Genomic DNA, 20818 nt, shown 5'->3' on the forward strand with positions numbered 1-20818 from the left:
TGGACAAGCAGATTACTGTAAGGAAAGCAGGACTGAGCATACTGTGTATTTAGCTAAGGAACATACTTGAGCTTAGGACATTACTACTGGTCTGTAGATCTAAACTTCTACTTGCAAACCAGTTTATTTTAAGAGTCAAGCCAACTTTTTGCAACATTTGGCTGGTCTTAAGAAATGGAGAGCTCATTAAAAAATCTCCACTTAAAATTGCTAGGGATTCTCTCAGGCCAGCTAGTATCTAACAAGACCAGACTACAAAGGCAGTTCGAATGAAAACAAGTACTAAAACTTGGATGAATGTTTTTATTCTCAGATGGTTGTCTATGCTTTGGATTGCTAGAGAAAACAGTAGAGACTTTGATAATGTTATGAAAGTTCATACTCAGAACATTGGCTGTGCTGTCCAGTAACCAGTGTTTGCTATGTTTTCTCAAGTTGTGTTAGCCCTAAACAAGGTCACCCAGGACACAGCGTGTCTTTTGGTTAAAATTTGTCTATGCTGAAGTCACCATGGAGATCACTCTGACAGAATTCTGTTTCTAAAAGAATTTAACTTTTTCTGACGTTAATCCAGCAGGGTTTAAAGGAGTAGATCACTTTCTGACTGTCTCAATGCAATGGCAATAGAGTTTCAAGGATACTTTAGAAGTGAGAGTTGATGATATTTAAATGTTCCTTATATTGTGACTAAATGGCAACAGACGCAACCATTAAGTTGATAACTGGAAAACTGAAAAGCCAAATCCACCTCGTAATACTACTTTTCGTATTAAAAAAATACTGGAAAAGCCCCGATCTATCATATCATATATCCCAAGCTCACTTCTCCAGTAGAATAATTCACTCTCCATTGCTGTAAAGAGTGTACATTGCATGTGGGAATTTTGTGATTATTTTTCTTAAACAGATGTTGTAAAAGGTTTCAGCTAACTACTCTCAAAAGAGGACTTGAGGATTAATCATATAGGAAAGAATAAATTAGAGCTGTGCTTCCAAAGTTCATTCTTCTTGACAGGAGCCAGAAGTAAACCTGCAAAACCAGAAGCCCAAAGATCTGTCATGTTGTAGATACCGTTTAGAAAGGCAGTAATTTTTGCTTCTTCAATTTGGCTTTCATTTAGGATTTTAGTTCTTTTGCTTCCTGTTTAAACCTTTTGTGCTTTCACAAACCAGTTAGAAGTGGTGTCCCTCAAGGATCTGTACTGGGACCAGTGCTATTTATTATCATCATCAGTGACAGACAGTGCGATTGAGTGAACTCTTAGTAAGTTTGCAGATGACATCAAGCTGAGTGGTGTGGTTGACATGCCTGGGGGATGGGATGCCATCCAGAGAGACCTTGACAGGATTAAGGAGTGGGCCCATGTGAACCTCATGAAGTTCAACAAGGCCAAGTGCAAGGTCCTGCACCTGGGTCGTGGCAACCCCCAGTATCAGTACAGGCTGGGGGATGAAGGGATTGAGAGCAGCCCTGTGGAGAAGGACTTGGGGGTACTGGAGGATGAAAAGCTGGACATGAGCCGGCAATGTGCGCTCACAGCCCAGAAAGCCAGACGTATCCTGGGCTGCATCAACAGAAGGGTGGCCAGCAGGTCGAGGGAGGTGATTCTGCCCCTCTACTCCACTCTGGTGAGACCTCACCTGGAGTACTGCGTCCAGCTCTGGAGCCCTCAGCACAGGAAAGACATGGGCCTGTTGGAGCGGGTCCAGAAGAGGGCCACAAAAATGATCAGAGGGCTGGAACACCTCTCCTATGAGGACAGGCTGAGAGAATTGGGGTTGTTCAGCCTGGAGAAGAGAAGGCTCCGGGGAGACCTTATTGCAGCTGTTCAATACTTAAAAGAAGCGTAGATAAGAAAGATAAGGGAGATAAGAAAGATGTAGAGACACCTTTTACCAGGGTCTGTAGTGACAGGACAACGGGCAACAGTTTTAAACTGAAAGATGGTAGATTTAGATTGGACATAAGAAGGAAATTTTTTACGATGAGAGTGGTAAGACACTGGAACAGGTTGCCCAGAGAAGTTGTTGCCCCATCATTGGAGGTGTTCAGAGTCAGGTTGGATGGGGCTTTGAGCAACCTGATCTAGTGAAAGTTGTCCATGTCCATGGCAGGGTGTTTGGACTAGATGATCTTTGAAGGTCCCTTCTGTGATTCTGTGATCTTATTTATTCTGTTTGTCTCTCTTTTTCTTTCTTTGTACAAGCATCCCTTGTACAGGCTTCCCTTCACAGAGTCACAGCGTGGCTGAGGTTGGAGGTAGTATGGAGATTATCTAGGCCAACCCCCTGCTCAAGCAGGGTCAATCACAGCAATGTGGGGTTGTGTCCAGTCGGGTTTTGAATATCTCCGAGCATGGAGACTTCACAACCCCTCCTGGACAACCTGTTCCAGTCTCACAGTAGAAAAGTTTTTTTCTTAGGTTTAAATGTAATCTCTTGTGTTTCAATTTGTGCCCATTGTCTCTCGTCTGTTCACCTTTACACCCTCCCATTAATTACTTATACACAGGGATAAGACGCCCCCCCGCCCCAATCCTTCATTCTCCAGCATGAATACTCCAGCTCTCTCAACTTCTCCTCATATGAGAGATGCTCCAGTCCCATCATCGTCTTCATGGGACCTCCCTGCATTCACTCCAGTACATCCCTGTCTTTCTTGTACTGCAGGGCCCAGGACTGGGCACAGCTCTCCCGATGAGGTCTCAGCAAGGCTAAATAGAGGGAAAAAATAATCTCTGTCAGCCTGCTGGCAATGCTGTTACTAATGCTGCCCAGGATGCTGTTGGCCATCTTTCCTGTAAGGGCATGTCTCTGCCTTACAGTCAACTTGGTGTCCACCAGGACCCCCAGGGTATTTCTGCCAAGCTGCTTTCCAGCCAGTCAGACCCCTGCCTGGGTTATTCCTGTCCATGTGCAGGGCTTGGCATTTCACTGTGTTGAACTGTAGGAGGTTCCTGTTGTTCCATTTCTTCAGCCTGTTGAGGTCCTCTGAAAGGCAGCACACCCATGGTCTGTCAAGCAATCCTCCCAGCCTTGTGTCCTCTGCAAACACACTGACGATGTATTCTGTCCCATCATCTAGGTCATCAGTGAAGAGGCTAAACAATACTGGCCCCAGTATTGACTTGCAAGAGTACTCCACTGGTGACTGGCCTACAGCTGGACTTCATACTTCTGTAGACAACCCTTTGAGCACAGCAGTACAGCCAGTTTTCAGTCCACCCCTCTCTCTACTTGCCTAGTCTGTACTTCTTCCATTTGTCTATGAGGCTGTTAAGGGAGACAGTGTCAAAAGCCTTACTAAAGTAAATAAACCCAACATCCACTGGTCTTCCCTTATCCACCCAGCCAGCTGTCTCATCATAGAAAGCTACCACGTTGGTTAAGCATGATTTCTCTTGATAGGCCTGTGCTGACTACTCCCACTCCTTGATATGTTTAAAAATGGTTTCCAGGATTAGTTGCTCAATCACCTTCCCAGTGATCGAGGTCAGGCTGGTCAGCCTGTGGTTCCTCAGATCCTCCTTCCCACCCCTCCTGAAGTACAGGTGATACATGCTTTCTTCCAGTCCTCAGGAACCTCCCACAAACCACCATGACCTTTCCAAGATGATCAAGAGTGGTCTTGCAACAACATCAGCCAGCTCCCTCAGCACCCGTGGGTGCATTCCAACAGACCCGTGGACTTGTGCATGTCCAGTTTGTTTAAATGTTACCTCGCTTAATCCTTTCCCACTGAGGGTAAGTCTTCCTTGCCCTGCAATTTCCCTCTCGTTTCAGGAGCTGATGGCTGGTCTTACCAGTAAAGACCAAGGCAAAAGCAGCAATCAGTGCCTCAGCCTTCTCCATGTCCTTTAAGACCAGGTCCCAATTCCCTTTCCTCAGCAGGCCCACATTTTCCCTCGTCATCCTTTTGCTGATGATGTACCTGTAGAAACCTTTTTTGTTGTCCTTCATGTCCCCTGCCAGAATCAGCTCCATATGGGCTTTAGCTTTCTGAAGCCCATCCCTGCATGTTTGGACAGTGTCTCTTCCTTCCTGAGGTGGATTCCTTCCACCTCACCCAACTCTGCTTCTACCTCTAGTGCGCATGCTTTTAATGGTAGAGTTAAGTCAGGAGCTCCTTGTTCATCCACGTGTGCCTCCTGCCACCTTTGCATTTTTTCCCTGATTGGGGAAATGGACCATTCTTGAGACTGGGGGAGGCAATCCTCGAAAATCCACTACCTCTCCTGGACCACTCTTCTCTCCAGGACTGTATCCCGTGGGAGTCTTCCAAGCAGATTTCTGAACAGGCCAAAGCCCGCTCTCCTGAAGTCCTGGCTTGTTGATACTGCTATTTGCTTTACTGCCCTCCTTTCAGGCTCCTGAACACCACCGACTCGTGGTCACTGCAGCCAGGGCTGTCCCCAGCCTTTACATCCCCAACCAGTTCCTCCTTGTTTGTAAGAACAGGGTCCAGCAAAGCATCTCCTCTCATCAGCTCGTCACTTGTGTCAGGAAGTTGTCATCAGCACACGCCAGAAACATCCTGGATCGCTCTTGCTTGGCTGTTGTCCCCCCAGCAGGTATGGCAGTGGCTCAAGTCCTCTGGGAGGATGAGGGCCTGCAAATGCGAGGCTTCTTGCAGTTGTCAGAAGAAGGCATCACCCGCTTCATCTACTGCTTCTTCCCAATCAGGACATTTGTAACAGACAACCACCATAACGTTGCCCGTACACTGGTCTGTCCACTACCCATTAGCCATAAGCTCTTGCTGTCTTATTATCCGTCCCAAGGCAGAGCTCTAAGCAGCCCCACTGCTCTCACACTAGAGGGGCTCACAGAAACTTCCTCTCCTCACTGTTCCAGCTCATCCTTCTTCAGCAGCTTTTATCCACCTGCAGCAGCACGCCAGTTGTGTGAGCTGTCACAACAGCTCTCCATGACTCCAACGAAATCGCACCCCTGAATGGCACGCAGACCTCCAGTTTCTCCAGGTTGTGTCCTGTGCTGTGGGCAGTCGTGTATGGGTACTTCAGAGAGGTGCCCAGCTGTGCCCGTTTCCAGAGAAGGGTATGAGAGCTTTCCTCATACTCCTGGCTAACAGGCATTTCCCTGTTCACATGGATGCACATGGGATGGACCACCTTCAGCCCTGATCTGTTCTTAAGGTTTTTAACATAAAAGTTTTTTTTGTTTCTGTGCAGTTTATCATAGTTTCATAAATGCAAAAGAAGAAGAGCAAAGCTTTATACTGAAATACTGCCCAAATCCTATGTCAGGAGTGATTGCTCCTGGAGTGGTCCCACTCGTTTTTCTTCTGTAAGGGGTAGTGCTGCTGCTGAAGTGCCCACCAATCAACATAGCCACTTTTGTACCAGGAGAGACTAAGATGAGCTTTGGAGTAGGATGGGAGGCTGTTCTGGTGATTGCTCTGCTGTGCAAGTAGATCTTTGTGTTACCTAATGAGAACGTCCTTGCACACACATTGTGCCATGCCCAGTGGAATCGTTAATGAAGAAAGGCCTTAATAAGTGGACATGTCGAAATTGAAAAAGAAGTCTAAAGTGTAGCTGTTGCATCTCAAAATAATGAGAAATAAAGGCAACGAGAATGAAGGTAGCTGGATTTTTCTTTGAGGGTTAGAGTCTCGTTTAAAAAAGGCTGCTTTCAAACATAGTATTGGATGAACCTTTAGTTCTGCAGAGTGTCTGCCTTTGGTTGAAGTGACAGAATATACACTGAAACAGAAATAGGTGGATTAGACACAGCATATCTGAGTTTCAGGTGGCTCTAGAAGGCTAGCAGAGCATCACTGAAGTGTCCTTGCAAAGCAGTTACTTGCTGCAGTCTTTCCTCATAATCTGTCACTGCAGCATTGAGATACCCCGTGGTGCCCATTTCTGCCTGGATTCTAGCTCTCTTTTTTTTTCAGCTATCAGTTAGGAGTGGTTTGGTTTTTTGCTTGTCCAGTTCCAGCTCTCCTTTTTAATCCTCCTATGACAAATGGTAGTTTGCTAATGTGGTTCTTCAAACCTAAATGCCAACATTGTTTGAGAGCAAAAGGCTTTCAGTACTTTCTGCTGTACTGCAAAGTATTTCCAAGCTATAAGAGAAAGATGGAAGTAGACTCCAGCACGTGATGTATCTCTCCTTTACAATGTGTATTAACAGACTGCATGATTAACCAGTTGTGTGGACATTACAGCTGGTGTACATGGCTTTCAGTTAATATTTCTAACATTTCAAATCTGCAAGTGATAGCTTCTAGTGATTTTATTACTTTATGATGAATGCAGGTGTACAGATTTTTTTATGAGATCACAGTCTGTAACATTGTGCTATACAAAGACTGACTTTTCACAGTTCAGTCAAACACTGGAAGAAAAAGGGAAAATTCTGTCCTTGAAGAATAGTCATGTTTGTTGTAAAGCATGGGCTTTCTGCGGGGTACATGGAAGAACCTGCAAAACTGAACAGCTCATCAGGTCTCTTCATAAAGATGTGATCAGGAGAGGACACAAGGTTTGTCTTGTTGGAAACTCCTTTTTGGTCTGGATTGATTAACTTGATTCCTTTCCATAGGCAGTAAGGACACACATACTGTACCAATAACATCCATTTATTCTTAAAACCTCTCAAAAACTGCCTGTTCTATGAGAATTTGCTTACACTTTGCTATTGCTCTTAACATAGTTGTTTAAATAAGAGAGAAACTTTGTCATATAGTGGACTTGACCAGACCTTTACCAGAAAGGTGAACCTGAAATCCTTAACTCTTCCCCCTTTCAGAGCTGTCTGGGCAACCTGTGCTCCATGACTTGACCATGGATTTGATAAGGCTTTAGTGAAATGAAACACAGCAAAGGGTTGTAGTTCTTAATTTGCTGTACCTTCCTTCTTCTAGTTTTTCTGTTGTTCCTGTATTTTCTCCTGTTGTCTGTACAGTTAACCAGCTATTTTAAGGACTTTCTTCAGAAGAATGCTCTCAGAACTGGCAGTGCTTTGGGAGCTGTTGTGAAGGTGATGGCACTCTGTCTTGGTTTTCATATTGGTCAATAATAAATGCAATCTTGAATGGGGAGGATGAAGAAGTGGTGACATAAGCAGTATAGTTACATATAAGCAGTTATATCAAAAGCCAGGATGAAACTATGATTACTTGAAATATTCTTCCTGCTTTCCTTCGCAAATGTACCCTTGTTTTAAATTAACAGTAACAAAACAAAAGTTAAAAGGTTCAGCCTCAAAGCTTGTGATGAAGAACTGTTCAGTGGGTTAAAAGCAGGGTTTTTTATAGTTCCATTATATGCTTCCTATTCAGGTAGCTTTATGATTTGAGGGGTGTGTTATTGAAATACAATAATTGTTTTCATTCAGGTAAACAAACATTAAAGATATTTGATGGGAATGATGCAGTGAAACGCAATCAATTTCGACTGATTTCAGTTCCAAGGATTGCAAAAAATGAAGAAGTTGTGGTAAGATACGTGGTGAAGGTCAATATTCCAGTGTGATAAAAGGGGCATATAATTGTATATTACAATGGTCAAAAGCTAACAGTTTTACAAATGTAAGTCAACAACAACAGAATCTGTAAATGGGCTGTAATATTACAATGTAATTAGACCTCTTCATGTACTGCTCTTATTTTAGAGCATCTGAAGAAGTAGTGGCCTCCATATCTATAGCATAATGGGGATCACAGCATATCACATGTTAAGCAGTCATTTTCCTTCCCTGTGTGACAATGAAGTCTGATTTTACTGATGTGAGCAATACTGGGTAATCGGCTCCTTAGATCTTGCTCCTCTTCTGTAGTATGTAGTGGTTTGATGTTTATCCTGGACATCCACCACTATTGCACTTCAATTAATCAGCTTTGAAGACTAAAGCATGCCATAGTTACCTCTACTCCTTGGCTGTTAAAGTAATGAATTATGGATCACATAGTGGCCACGCCCTAGCTTTTCCAGTGCTCCATCTGGGGTGGAAACATGACTCAGTACTAAATCAAATGTTCTGCACACATCTTAATTTACTGGGCTGGGCAGAGACCCCATGCTGTGCAAAAATGAAGCCCAGAGGGGTATGGGGTGGTGCACAGTAGAATTGAGCATGGTGAGTACTCAGAGTCATAAAGCACTTGGCACAGGAGTCTGGAGAATTTATTACATCAGAATTTTGACAATTTAAACCTACAGCTCATTAAGATTTTTATCTTGATATTGTGCTCAAAATCAATAGGAGTTTTTAAAATGGTTTGTAGTGTTCTGCATCTCAAAGATCTTCAAGGAAAATTGTGTACAGTGCTGACCTTTTATTTAGGAGTGCTACTTGCCTTTCAAGCACATTTTATCAGACTGGTGCTTATAATACCAGGGCAGATTAATACCAGTTCTCATAAGTGGCTTATGTTAGCAGAGGTGCTGCAGGTGTGGGCCAGTAATGGATGTAAAATTCCTGTGACTGCTTCCATCTTCCAAGGACAGCCCTTACCTTTCCTCTTCACAGGTGTGTGGGCTCAGAGTAGCCTTGTGGCTGAGAAGCTCACTGATTTTCAGCATCCCCTTAGTGCAAGAAGATTGAGTATGCAGAGTGGGGTACAATCAAGTGTAATTTACCATTTTCCTTGTGGAGTAAATTTTGCATGCAGTGAGTGTAGCTTTTTTGGTGCTGAATTTTTACATTTGATCTATGGAGTTAAAATGACTATCACTTGACAAAAATTGTGTGGGCTGTGTTCAAATCCATTGATATCTCAAGTTTTGTTTTTGTATCTTCCACTAAAATTTGTTTTCGAAACTTTGCTCTTATTTTGGTTTTTGCCATTGCTATTTATCCGCTGTTCTGCACTTAAAACATGTGTTAAAGGTTGGTTCCATAAGTAAGGTATTTATAAATGTCTGTGGCTATACAGTTACTAATGATGTCTCTTCAAGAAAATGTTAATTTATCTTGCTGTGTTGTAGGAGGCTGCTTTGAGGGCATACTACATAAATGATGACCAGCAGGAGTATGAGCTTCAGACCTTTACACAGCAGGCGCTGCTGTCTGATGATGTTATCAACAGGAACGATGCTGCAGAGGACAGCAACTTGGGCTCGGTATTCCGAGAATCTGTTCCTGAAGCTTGGATCATCAGAGCCAAACCAAAGGATGAGGAAGTGATCAGAATTTATCCTGCCTGGCTGAAGTGAGTGTTTTCCTCCTTTATCACAAGGTTATCCTGCTTTGCTACATTTGTCCTCTGTAGCCCATTGTGTTTCAGTTATTGAAGTTGCATAAGTATAACAGAGAATGTATTTTCTTCTTCTGTATTTCAGGATTCTTCTGTTTATTTTTCTGAATGAGTAATATACATATTATTCATTTCTGTGCCTGTAAACGTGCTCGTGGATTTCTTTATGGAACATACTGTGCAACTTGTGCAGTTCTATTATTGTGTGTTTGGCCAAGAAGATGCAACTTTACATTAACTGCATCTGTAAACAAATGATGACATACACACATCGCTTGGAAGCTTGATGTTTTTTTGGAAAAAATATTAAGTAGGAAGAATTTAGTGTAACTTATGATGTGAGAATAGGAGGAAAAAATAAAGGAAAAAAACCTGTTCCATTTACTACTGAGGCAATATACATTTTAAGCATATTTAGCAGTAGAAACAAGACTGGCTGGTGACCTATTCATTTCTTAAGAGTAGTGAGATAAAATTTAAACATTTGTTCATTTTACTCATGCAACTACATTGCCAAATTTTATGAAAGACTCACAGGTATTTCTGTGTATAGGAAGAAAGTAATTTGCAGTGCTACAATTGTAATGACCAATTCCTTGAGATGAAGTCTCTGCTTGTCTGTGGGGCTAATACTGCATCTGTCATGAGCCTCAGTGAACAACTTTCTTCAACTAATACAAATTTCATCCTACCCCCACAGAAAATTTGCCACTTAGGTAAAGAAGGTACACACAGGATAGGTCAAATGATTGTCCTAAAATAAGTATTTATTTTCTCTTTAGGGTAGGAATGGCATATGTTTCTCTACGAGTAAATAAGGATAGCACTACTCAGACTGTGATCAAAGAAGTGCTTCCATTACTCGGAAGGCAGGTAAATGAAAGATTATAAGCATGTCCATATACCACCTGAGTGACCCTGAAGTGGGGTATGTATATTTTTCTCTTTAGAAAAATTGTGATCAGTCCATTTGCAGTTAATGTGAATGTTGTTAATGTTTGGTAGATGATCTGTTGTGACTGATACGATGCTCAAAACTTTCTGCAGTCTTGATGGTGGACCTGGTTGCTTTGTACTGGAAGTTACCATCAGTCTTTCTGGGTCAAGCAGATTTACTCGTATGAACACAATGATTCTTGGTGTGCAGTATATTTTTTCTGGTTGTTTATGTCTTGAGATGTTTAAAATACACTTGTATGTAACTGCTAATCTTACCTTGTTGGGAAACTGGCAGTCACTATTAGGATGATCATGCTTGTCTCCTACTTCTTTGCACTGCTCTGCAAAGGAAATCGTAGAATCATAGAATATCTCAAGTTGAAAGGGACCCATAACGATCATCAAGTCCAACTCTCTGCTCCTCACAGGACTACCTAAAAGTAAACCATATGACTAAGAGCGTTGTCCAGACACTCCTTGAACTCTGACAGGCTTGGTGTCGTGATCGCTTCCCTGGGGAGCCTGTTTGAGGGACTGACCATACTCTCAGTGAAGAACTTTTTCCTAATGTCCCATCTGAACTCCCCCTGACGCAGCTTCATTTCATTTCCTCGTGTCCTATCACTGGTCACCAGACAGGAGATCAGCACCTTCCCCTCCACTGCCCCCCTTGAGGAAGATGTACACTGCGATGAGGGCACCCCTCAGCCTTCTCTTCTCCAACCTGAACGAACCAAATGACCTCAGCTGCTCCTCGCAAGTCTTGCCCTGGAGGCCTTTCACCATCTTGGTCTCCCTGCTCTGGACACACTCTAACAGTTTAATATTGAGGCATCCAAAACCGCACACAGTACTCGAGGTGGGGCTGCACCAGTGCAGTGTAGAGTGGAACAACCACCTCCCTTGATCAGCTAGCTATGATGTCCTTGATGCACCCCAGGACACTGTTAGCCCTTTTGGCTGCCAGGGCACACTGTTGACTCATATTCAACTTGCCATCAACACAGACCTCCAGATCTGTTTCCGTGGGGCTGCTCTCTAGCCCCCCAGTTTGTACGTATAACCAGGATTACCCCATCCCAGGTGCAGAATCCAGCACTTGTTCTTGTTAAATTTCATACAGTTGGTGATTTCCCAGCTCTCTAGCCTATCCAGATCTCTCTGTAAGGCCTCCCTACCCTCGAGGGAGTCCACAGCTCCTCCTAATTTAGTTTCATCGGCAAACTTACTTAATGTGCATTTGATTCCTGCATCCAGATCATTTATAGAAACATTAAAGAGCGCAGGCCTTAAAATCAAGCCCTGGGGAACCCCACTGGTGACTGGCCGCCAGCCTGATGTAACCCCATTTACTATAACCCTTTGAGCCCAACCTGTCAGCCAGTTGCTCACCCAATGTATTATGGACTTGTGTAGCTGTGTGCTGGACTGGTTATCCGGAAGGGTACTGTGAGGGACAGTATCAAAAGCTTTGCTAAAATCCAAAACTACCATATCCACTGGCTTCCTTTGGTCAACTAGATGGGTTACCTTGTCATAAAAGGAAATTAAGTTGATTAAGCAGGACTTTCCCCGCAGGAACCCGTGCTGGCTATGACCAATGACTGTGTTGTCTCTCAAGTGTTCTTCAATAACTCCCAGAATAACCTTCTCCATAATTTTACCAGGCACTGAAGTGAGACTGACAGGCCTGTAATTACCAGGTCTTCCTTCTTACCCTTCTTGAAAACTGGGACAACATTTACCAGCTTCCAGTCGACTGGGACCTCTCTGGACTGCCAAGACCATTGAAAAATAATGGAGAGAGGTCCTGCGATGACATCGGCCAGCTCTTTCAGTGCCCTGGGATGAATCCCATTGGGCCCCATAGATTTATGTGCACCCAGCTGGAGCAGCAAGTCTCGAACAAGTTCAGGGTCAGCTGGAGCTTATCATCCCCTCAGTCGCAGTCTTCCAGCACAGGACTCTGGGAGTCCCAGGGCCCATCATCAGTGTTGAAGACAGAAGTGAAGAAGGCATTAAACATCTCCACTTTGTCTACATCCCTACTTGTGAGGTGACTGACCTCATCAAGTAATGGACCAGTGTTATCTCTGATCCTTCTTTTGCTCAACTCTAATCGAGTTCAGCTTGAACTCTAATTGAGCTTTGACTGCACAACTTTACTTCCTACAGTGGCAAACAGCATCTCTGTAGTCCTGAAGGACTCAAGACTGAATGGCACCCACATTCTTTACCATCTGCATTCCTTCCCACCTCATTGGAAACGATTAGATACATCTTGTAATCCTGTGTGGATGCACATGTTTTCCTTGGAAGATGATCTCTTTTCAGTCTGCCTGTCTTTCTTACAGTTGGTGCCAAGATAGCATGACTTTTGGGAAACATGTTAGTAGAATTTGTAAGTGTGCCAATGCACTGGCAGTCTCAGTCTGACACACAGGTGTGGAGGCGTGAAGCTATAGCGTGCGCATTTCATTCAGCAGTTGGGGTTTGTAAGCACACCAGCAGATCAGCATGCTTCCGCTGCTCCAGGGAACAGCCATGCTCATGGAGGGTGACCGCTGCCTTTTGTGGTTATTTACAGCATACATAGGAACATGTTTGTTCTGGCTAGCCATGTGCAAATTGTAGACCTCTGTCTGGGTTTACACAGCTATGTAGTGCATGCAGCTCGTTTTGTGCCATAGGATGATTCCAGGATTTGATTTCAGTCCTTTTCCTCAAGTGTTGTGGACCTTTTAACAAAACTTGGAAAACCTTGTCTCACCTGAAAAAAGCAACTGTCAAACAGGATAGTCAGGTATTCTGCTTGGGAAAGATCTTAACATCTCTGTATTTGGGAAGCTAGTTTTATGCTGTAAGAGACTTCATTCCTTGGCTCAATTGCAATTCTCTGATAGTCTTATAAAGGGTTTTCTCATTTTTCTGTATGAAGATACACATACAGGAAATCTATTTTTAATATCCAGAATTTACCCGTGCTGAAGATCCTCTCCAAGCTGCTCTCATCAAATTTCAGGCAAAGCAAATGTAGGCAGTTGAGGCTTTTAACACCCCTGTTCATGACCTGTAAAGCAAGATCACTTGTCCTCTGAGTCTCAAGGCCAAAAGTTAAGAGAATTCCTCAATCCTGAGTGTCACATGTTTCCAGGGTTGCAATAATCCTAGTAAATGGTTCAACTCTTGGCTGTGCCAGCTCTTGTTGTCCGGCAGTGGGGGACTCGCGTGGTCCCTGGCAGTATAGTTTGGAGAAGGGACTGCGGCACACTTGAAGAGGGTTTCATTCCATCAGGGCCAGTGGAGTGCCCCAGGACATGGGGACTGGTCAGCCTGCTTTTGTCAAGCCTGGTTCCTGGGCCGTCTTCTCAAAGAGCAGGTTCATTCCCAGTCCTGCACGCTTTCTCTGGCAGGACACTCTGGAAGTATCCTAGTTGAGCTGCTGGTCACTAAAGGGAGATAGAGCTAACCGTGCTTTACAGGTGCCTCTTTACTGTGGGGCTACGAGGATGCCGATGTAGTTAAGGACATGGGAGCCTGGTGCCCTGTGTGGGAGGCTGAGTGTGTAAAGATTATTTCTGGCTTGGGAGGAGTGGGTTAGGGGAAGAACATCATGGTTGATTTTAAAATGTTTCATTTTCCATGCTCTGTGTGTGCAGTGTATAACATAACTTTAGCGTAAACATCTGGCAAAATTGTATTTCATTCAGAAACTACATTTACATGTTGCATCTTTTGGCAGACGGAGTGCCTCCAGAATTTCAAATTGGTGGAAGTGCTTATGGGCAGTAAGCAAGGTAAGTGAAGGAGCATTGGCCAAAGGCACATCTGTAACTGATCTTCTAGCTTTTTTTTCCCCTCCCCTTTTAACACAGTCACAGTTAATTTTTTACAGTAAATGCCTTCACAAATGAAACTTCACCATCATGTTGAAATACTTAATCAGAAGTGATGTTGGTTCTTTTTGGTCTTGTGTGTCCTGTGGGAATACAGTTCCCTTCTGTTTCTTCATCATCACATAAAAGTTTATTAGTGGTTTCTGGCAGGTATTGACACTTTGGCAAAAAGCCCTGTTTTGGGGAGCTGCCTTTAGCTGACATAGTTTTCTTAACTGCAGTTATTTAGTAAAGATTAATTGTAAAGTTCAATTGGTTCCCTTCCTTCTCTCCTCTTTCCCCCTGACACTGCCCCCAAACAAGAGCAAATTCAAGTCCTGAGGTAGTCCAAGGAGTATGTGTGTGCGTTATGAAGTACAGAAATACGCAGTCCTAGCATTGCTCAATAAGTTTGTGATCCTGCAGGAGCTGAGCTAGTGTTCTCCAAGTTCACATCCCTTCGTGCTTCATTATTTGTAAGGCTGCACGGAGAGATAAATAAAGGCACTGAAGTAGTCTGATGATGCCCTCACCACACCTGAGTATATATCTTTGTAGTTCGAATACTGGCCTGATACTTTGCTTTCTTTGTGAGCATTAATCAGTAAGTTTTTTTATGAGGTTGTTGTAGCTTTGTGAATGTCTTACCTTGGTTGGTTTCTGGTGCTCTGTTTTACAGCATCATTTACAATCTCGCTTTAGCTGGAAGTTGTTACAATTGTTTTAATATTTTAATAAAATACAGAAGTTGGTTATTACTGTAGTTGTCAGGAAATGTAGTTTTGAAGTCTTCTGTCAAAGTTCGCTTGTTACCCAAGTACTGCTTGTCTTTTGAGTGGCTTGAAGCTGTTTCTGCCTTTTTTTAAAGGAGGGTGGTGTTTAAGAACTGTGAACAAAATCAGACTGTTCAAAGCACCTACGTGTTTTTATTGTTGAATAATGAGGAGTTCAGGTCTGCGTGGTCCTTTGTTAATGTTAGTTGTACGCAGAATTCTGAATTTTCCCTAAAATTTTTTGTATTGTTTTTGTTTAATTGAGCCTGATAATAACTTACAGTGTTTTCAAACATGATTAATGTTCTTGCTGTCTCTAGTTCAGCGCATGGTCTTGGACAATCAGGAACTGATTCTTAACAGACTCAAGGACATAAGAAAGGTAAATCTGAAAAAGAAACATCATCCTTTTTTATAGCAAGCAGGGAGTCCCCTTTCTTAAAGGAAAAAGTAAGTAATCGGTTACCCCCTGAGCTGACTCATCTGTAGAGAAGCTAAGGGCTTGGACTGAAGTTTGTTTCTGTTCGTGATATTCTCTAGGCGTACAGGACTTGATTGCTAAGTTCAGAACTATTTGGGATTTTGTTTCACAATACCTGTTTGCCAAATGTCTCGTCATTTATTTTTCTTTATTTTGGTAGACTTCAATACGTCAGATGAATCAAACAAGATTTTACATTGTGGAAAACAGTAAATCCATTGTACGAGTAAATTTATTTGTTGGTGGCCTTCCACCTCAGCTTTCCCCTGAAGAATACACAAATATTCTCAAGGATGAATTAGCTATCAAAAGTAAGTAAACAAGTGAATTTTGAGCTATAGTCATTTGTGCAGAATAAAATTTAGTAGCATCTATTGCTCCTTTTTATTATTTTTTTTCCTTAAAATTTTCTGACCTTATTTGAAAAATCAGTCTGCTTTGTACTGTCACAGGGGGCTTTTTTATTCATTTTAACATGTTCGTGGTTGCACGAGAGATGTGACAGCTCATTATTCATAGAATTATTATTACATTACTTGAGTTATATGTGACCACACCATTTTTTTAGTGAAAAAGCATCACTTTTTAGCAGTGAACCGTACACACCATTCAGATTATGACAGTGCACTTTAATTCCCTGTGCATCAATGTTCCTTGCCTTTATTAACCTCTGACATTTTTTGCGTGGGCTGTCCTCCATGTTGTTAATGAGCTCTGCCCCTGCTTATGGAGAAGTATGAGTAGTGTGTGCACACACATATGGACAAGCACTCAGTGAAAAGAATTTGGTTTTCTTTTTCAAAGAAGTGTAATTGATTTTTCATAATACTCTTTCAACCAACGTATTCTATAAACATTGTCAGGAATGCATCATGCTTTTTGTTTCAGGAAACGAAGCATTCTTCCCAATCTTTTATGTAACTTCAAGAGGAATTAAACTTTAAATGCCAGAAAGAATTCATAGTCACCTTTTATGAAAATGAGTTTAGCTTTTCTAACTTGCAAAGTAAACTTAGGAGAGGGAAAGTGTTAGCTGGAGGTTCTCCCTATATTTGTATAACTTTTAATATTTATTTATATTATATTTATGTAACTTTAAAAAGTATTTTAAATATTTACTCTAAATGTACCCAACATTTTATGTGTTTATATTTTTACCCTTTGCAGCAAATGTAGTATCTGTGAGTCATGTTTATCAAGCACAAGGTAAGCATTAAGATTTTTAGTCATGCAAAAAATGTCTATTTTCAAAACTGCAGCCTAATAGTAGAGGCTCTAAGCTCAGAATAAGTTAGTCTTATTGCATAAGCAAAAAGCCCTTCAGATAAAATGTAACATGTTGTATTTATGAAGAACAGTGTGATTGGTGTTACCTTATTAAAAAAAAGGTTGGCTTCATGCCTCGTGTACCAGAAAGTGGTAATATTTCATCATAAAAATGCATTTTGAAGTTGCACTTCAACTGAATAGTCTAACACCACTGAACTGTTAAAAACCCTTCAAGTGCTCTCTTTATTTTGACTTCTAAAATACTAAAATTTGGTACTGCTTTTGAACTTGATGGGATTGTTTCACAGTCACTGTTTCCTAGCTCAGTGGGGATTCAGTGGCTGGAATTCTGAAGAAAATCAGTACCCTCCTCTCTGCATTAATCCTTTGAGCTGTTGCTTTGCTTTTGCTGTACGGATTTTATTTCAGCAAGGTTGGAGAAGCCGTGAGGCTTCTGAGAGCCAGAGCAGCAGTGGCTCTGTGCAGCTTCAGTGCAGCGGTCAGGTGGAGACCTGCGTTTGGTAAAACTTACAAGTGCATAATTTATCTTTTGCATGTTTAGGTGTCCATATCCAAGATGTTTCATGTCCTTTGGCAGGCTTAACTTTCACATGATTGCTAAAAGAATCTTTCTATAGCGTGGTTTTGAAGACTGCATGCTTCCTTTGTGTATTTGCTGGCTCTACATGGCTAGTTCATACTGACTTTTCATAAGGAAACCCATAAAGCTTTCAGATATGCCTTCTCCTTTTCGTATTTGTCAAGGGAGAATAGTTGTTTTTGTGATACTCTTCTCATGTCACAGCTTTATTTAACCAAGTTTACCTGCATGTGTTTTTTAGATGTTTCTGCTTGTATGTGATTTTTATTGTTCTTTGTGTTTTTTCACTTTCTGAGTATTTTTATGTTTCTGATAACTTCCTGACTCTCACTTTTGGTTGCAGCCAGGTTGTGTTACCAGCTTACATCTCATATGCTGTCCGTTATGCACTTTGATCTCGTCCTGCCCTGTTTTCCTCCTCACTAACTTGTCAGTATTCTATTTTCTTTTATTTTTTCCCTTTTGTCTTCCCTTGTTCCCCAACTTCCCCAAACAGACCTAAGCTGACATAAAGGTCTTAAATTGATTCTCAAACCAAATCTTTGCTTGTAATAATTCTTACTGAGATATTGTCAATGAATGGAACTACTGGATTTTTAACGAGATACAAAATGAAACGTGATACCTTTGTCACTTTTGCATGATGAGAACAGCCTGGTAGTTATGATAAAGAGTATGGAAATAGGCCATACTGCTGAAGCCCAAAGGAAGTCTTCAAATAAACATCCGTTTCATGCTGCAGTTCTTTTTGTCCTCAAACTGCTTTGTTTTAACAAAAATCTGGGGTGTGTTTGGGGGTATGAAGGAAGGCTTAAAAAACCAAACAGCCCAATTCACTGATAACCAACAACCTCAAGTGTTGCAGAGTAACTTTTACTGAATAATGTCCTGAGTAAACTGAGTAAACTTATGCTGTGATATGATTATGCTGGTTTCCTAATAATAATAGAAAATATAAAAAATAGTTCTGATGCCTCTTTACAGGTGCTGTTGTACTCGAAATTTCGTGCTTTTCTGAAGCTGAAAGAATATATATGCTAGTTAAAGATACAACTGTCAATGACAAGCCTCTGAATGCCGTGGTGATTCCTGAAGTTATGGTAAGAGATGGGTTTGGGTTTGAATTTAAAATATGTCTTTAAAAGAAAAACAACTACCTTAAGACTTTTTCTGCTGGAAGTAAATGAAAATACATTTTATTCAAAGGAGCCATACAGTGAGTTTCTCTAAGTTGTCTGATGAAAAAAAAATACTTGAGAGCCTGTACTTCATGTATATGATATACTTCTGTGAGTTAAGTCACTTGTCCTGTTACTGTTGAGTTGTCAGGAATAACTATACAACTATACAACTGCATAAGTATACAGCTATAAAGGGGAGAAAAACCAAATTTTTTTTCCTCTTTATTTCTTTCAATGATCAAAAAGTTCGGTGGGGTTTTAGTTTTAGCTGGCGTGTCTTAAAATACTTACAACAATTTTGTTTTGGGGACTAAATGTGTTTTCTCGCTAACCATGAGGTAAAGTACTATGGCTAATCTTCAGACTCACAGTATCTTCATTTCCCCCATTCTGTGGCAGAGGGAGTTTGACCCTATTTAAATGCTGCATTGTGGATTTCAGAGGAAAATAGTCTTTTGAAAGACCTAGTGCAAGAGTCCTTTCACAAATTCAGGCAAAATTCAGGCAAAGAGTCCTTTCACAAATTCTGATTTATGAATTTTTATGGTTACAAATAACTTTCCTATTAATCAGTTGGTTCAATAATAGGTTTCATGTTAACAAAGCAGATTCAGGGTGAAAAGAGGGAAATGGTTCACTGAGAAAAGTGATTTTTAACCAGGATGATGTAGGTTCTGTCCAAAAGAGGGTGTAGCCATAGTTACACAACAGCTCAGCAGAAAGTATCCTGCAGTTACTGTCTTTCTGGAGTTGCATTATGGCAAGTGAAGTGAGGATCTTGGTTTGACTTCTTAGAACTTCACAGAAGGTTGAAAACTTAAAAAAATACACATTAGTGGGAACTATGAAACAACTTTAGATGGGAAGGTCTCAAGTTCAATAGCCATAGTTGCATACTTACATGCTTGCTTTTACCATTTGAAGAGTCCTATGCTTGTCAAAATTTTCTGAAGGCAAAATTAATTTTTATATGAGCAGATGCTTTTTATATGGCAGTGCTTACATGAAACTGGCAAGATTAAAAACTATCCACCCTCCAAAAAAAGTGAGAGCCTTGTTCTTATGTATGCATAGGCATTATATTTTGTGAGATCCTTAGAAACCAAGGTTCCCCCTTGTCCAAAATAGGTTTCAGAGTTTCTGTTATGAGAAACAGAAGGCAGCATGAAGATGGGACTGCTCTTGGATGCTTGTTTTCGGTGGTTTTTAGGCAAATGCATTACAAGCCTAGATCTGGTGCATGGTGTGTGAAGCTGAACATACTCCACTGTTGATTATGTGTGTCTGGTTTTCTAGATATGTTTGAAGTGAACTTCCTGGTGCCAGGAAAATATGGATAATGCTCTCTGTTATCTGATGCAAGATATTTTTTAGAAACTCCAGTTCAGGGGACTGCTAGGGATGAGTTTCTAATATGTAAGAAGGAGAGGGGCCTGTACATGTGCACATCCATTTTGTTTCCATTTCAGCGTGTATTGTTAATATTTGGTCATCTCACTGAAATGAGCCAAGAGTTAATCTACATAATATTTCAAGTGTTGTTCATATGTGCTTTGGCCACCCAGCTTACACCATTCAATAATTACCCATGGTAAACTAATGAGTGATTGTTGACCCTGCTTTGAGTAGCAATTGGACTAGATAACCTACTGAGGTACTTTTCAACCTAAATTATCCTTTTATCCTATGATGCTATTAGCCTTTGTTTATAGTTTATATATGTGACCATTTAAATACCGCACCAGGAAATACTTATACAGGAACTGAGCACAATATTAAATTTATGCTGTGTTTGACATTCCTCTTGTGGGTGAAATACAGAGAAATTGGGAATGAAGGGCTAATGTGTAGTCTCGAAGAAGAATGGGTGACAAAACAAAGGGCACAGTGTTTTGGTTAATGAATGATTTTTCCAAACTGCAACTTAAATAAAACAAACAAACAAACAAAACAACTCTTCTTAAAAGTCAATAAAAGCACAGAAGTAAATTGGTTGTTAGCAGGTTGCTAGTCCTTCGTTTTACCAAGGTGACTTTCACTTACTCTGTGTCTGATATACCTTCTAAGGAGGAGGCCCAGTTCTGGTCTGGCATGGTCAGGTCTGCCAGAAGCAATTCATCCTCTTGTTATCATTACTGAAAAGTTTGAATGCAGAATCAGTTTGCACTAACTGCTTATTAGTCAAGCAATTAGTGGGATCAGATGTGTTGATCTGTTCTGCTGTTTCATGATGTTGGGCCTTTAAGAATTTAATCAAACACTTTTTCATTTCACAGTATTCAAATAAATGAAAATACTCTGTTCGTTGGAGCGTGAAAAAAATAGAGTCTCTTACAAAGCTGTTTAGCTGCTGTTTGTAAGGACCTGCAGGGGCAGTTTGGTATCGCTCTTTGGTAGCATGTCAAGGTGAAAGACATTGCAGGGCTGAATCTTTGAATTGAAAGCTAATTTAGCAGAACTCCTTTTGCAGTAC

General features: G+C 41.4%; 1 protein-coding gene across 1 annotated transcript in view; it reads left to right on the forward strand.

Annotated features, from left to right (window-relative positions):
* DGKQ (diacylglycerol kinase theta) overlaps nucleotides 1-20818 on the forward strand; it is a 103809-nt gene that overhangs the window by 55811 nt on the left and 27180 nt on the right. Inside the window, exons 8-15 of the mRNA XM_075526761.1 lie at nucleotides 7366-7466; nucleotides 8958-9181; nucleotides 10009-10099; nucleotides 13908-13962; nucleotides 15134-15195; nucleotides 15455-15605; nucleotides 16462-16500; nucleotides 18149-18264. Of these exons, the coding sequence (XP_075382876.1) occupies nucleotides 7366-7466; nucleotides 8958-9181; nucleotides 10009-10099; nucleotides 13908-13962; nucleotides 15134-15195; nucleotides 15455-15605; nucleotides 16462-16500; nucleotides 18149-18264 (839 nt within the window). The remainder of the gene's footprint in view (nucleotides 1-7365; nucleotides 7467-8957; nucleotides 9182-10008; nucleotides 10100-13907; nucleotides 13963-15133; nucleotides 15196-15454; nucleotides 15606-16461; nucleotides 16501-18148; nucleotides 18265-20818) is intronic.

This window comes from Mycteria americana, chromosome Z (assembly GCF_035582795.1).
Source record: "Mycteria americana isolate JAX WOST 10 ecotype Jacksonville Zoo and Gardens chromosome Z, USCA_MyAme_1.0, whole genome shotgun sequence".
Classification (NCBI taxonomy): domain Eukaryota; kingdom Metazoa; phylum Chordata; class Aves; order Ciconiiformes; family Ciconiidae; genus Mycteria; species Mycteria americana.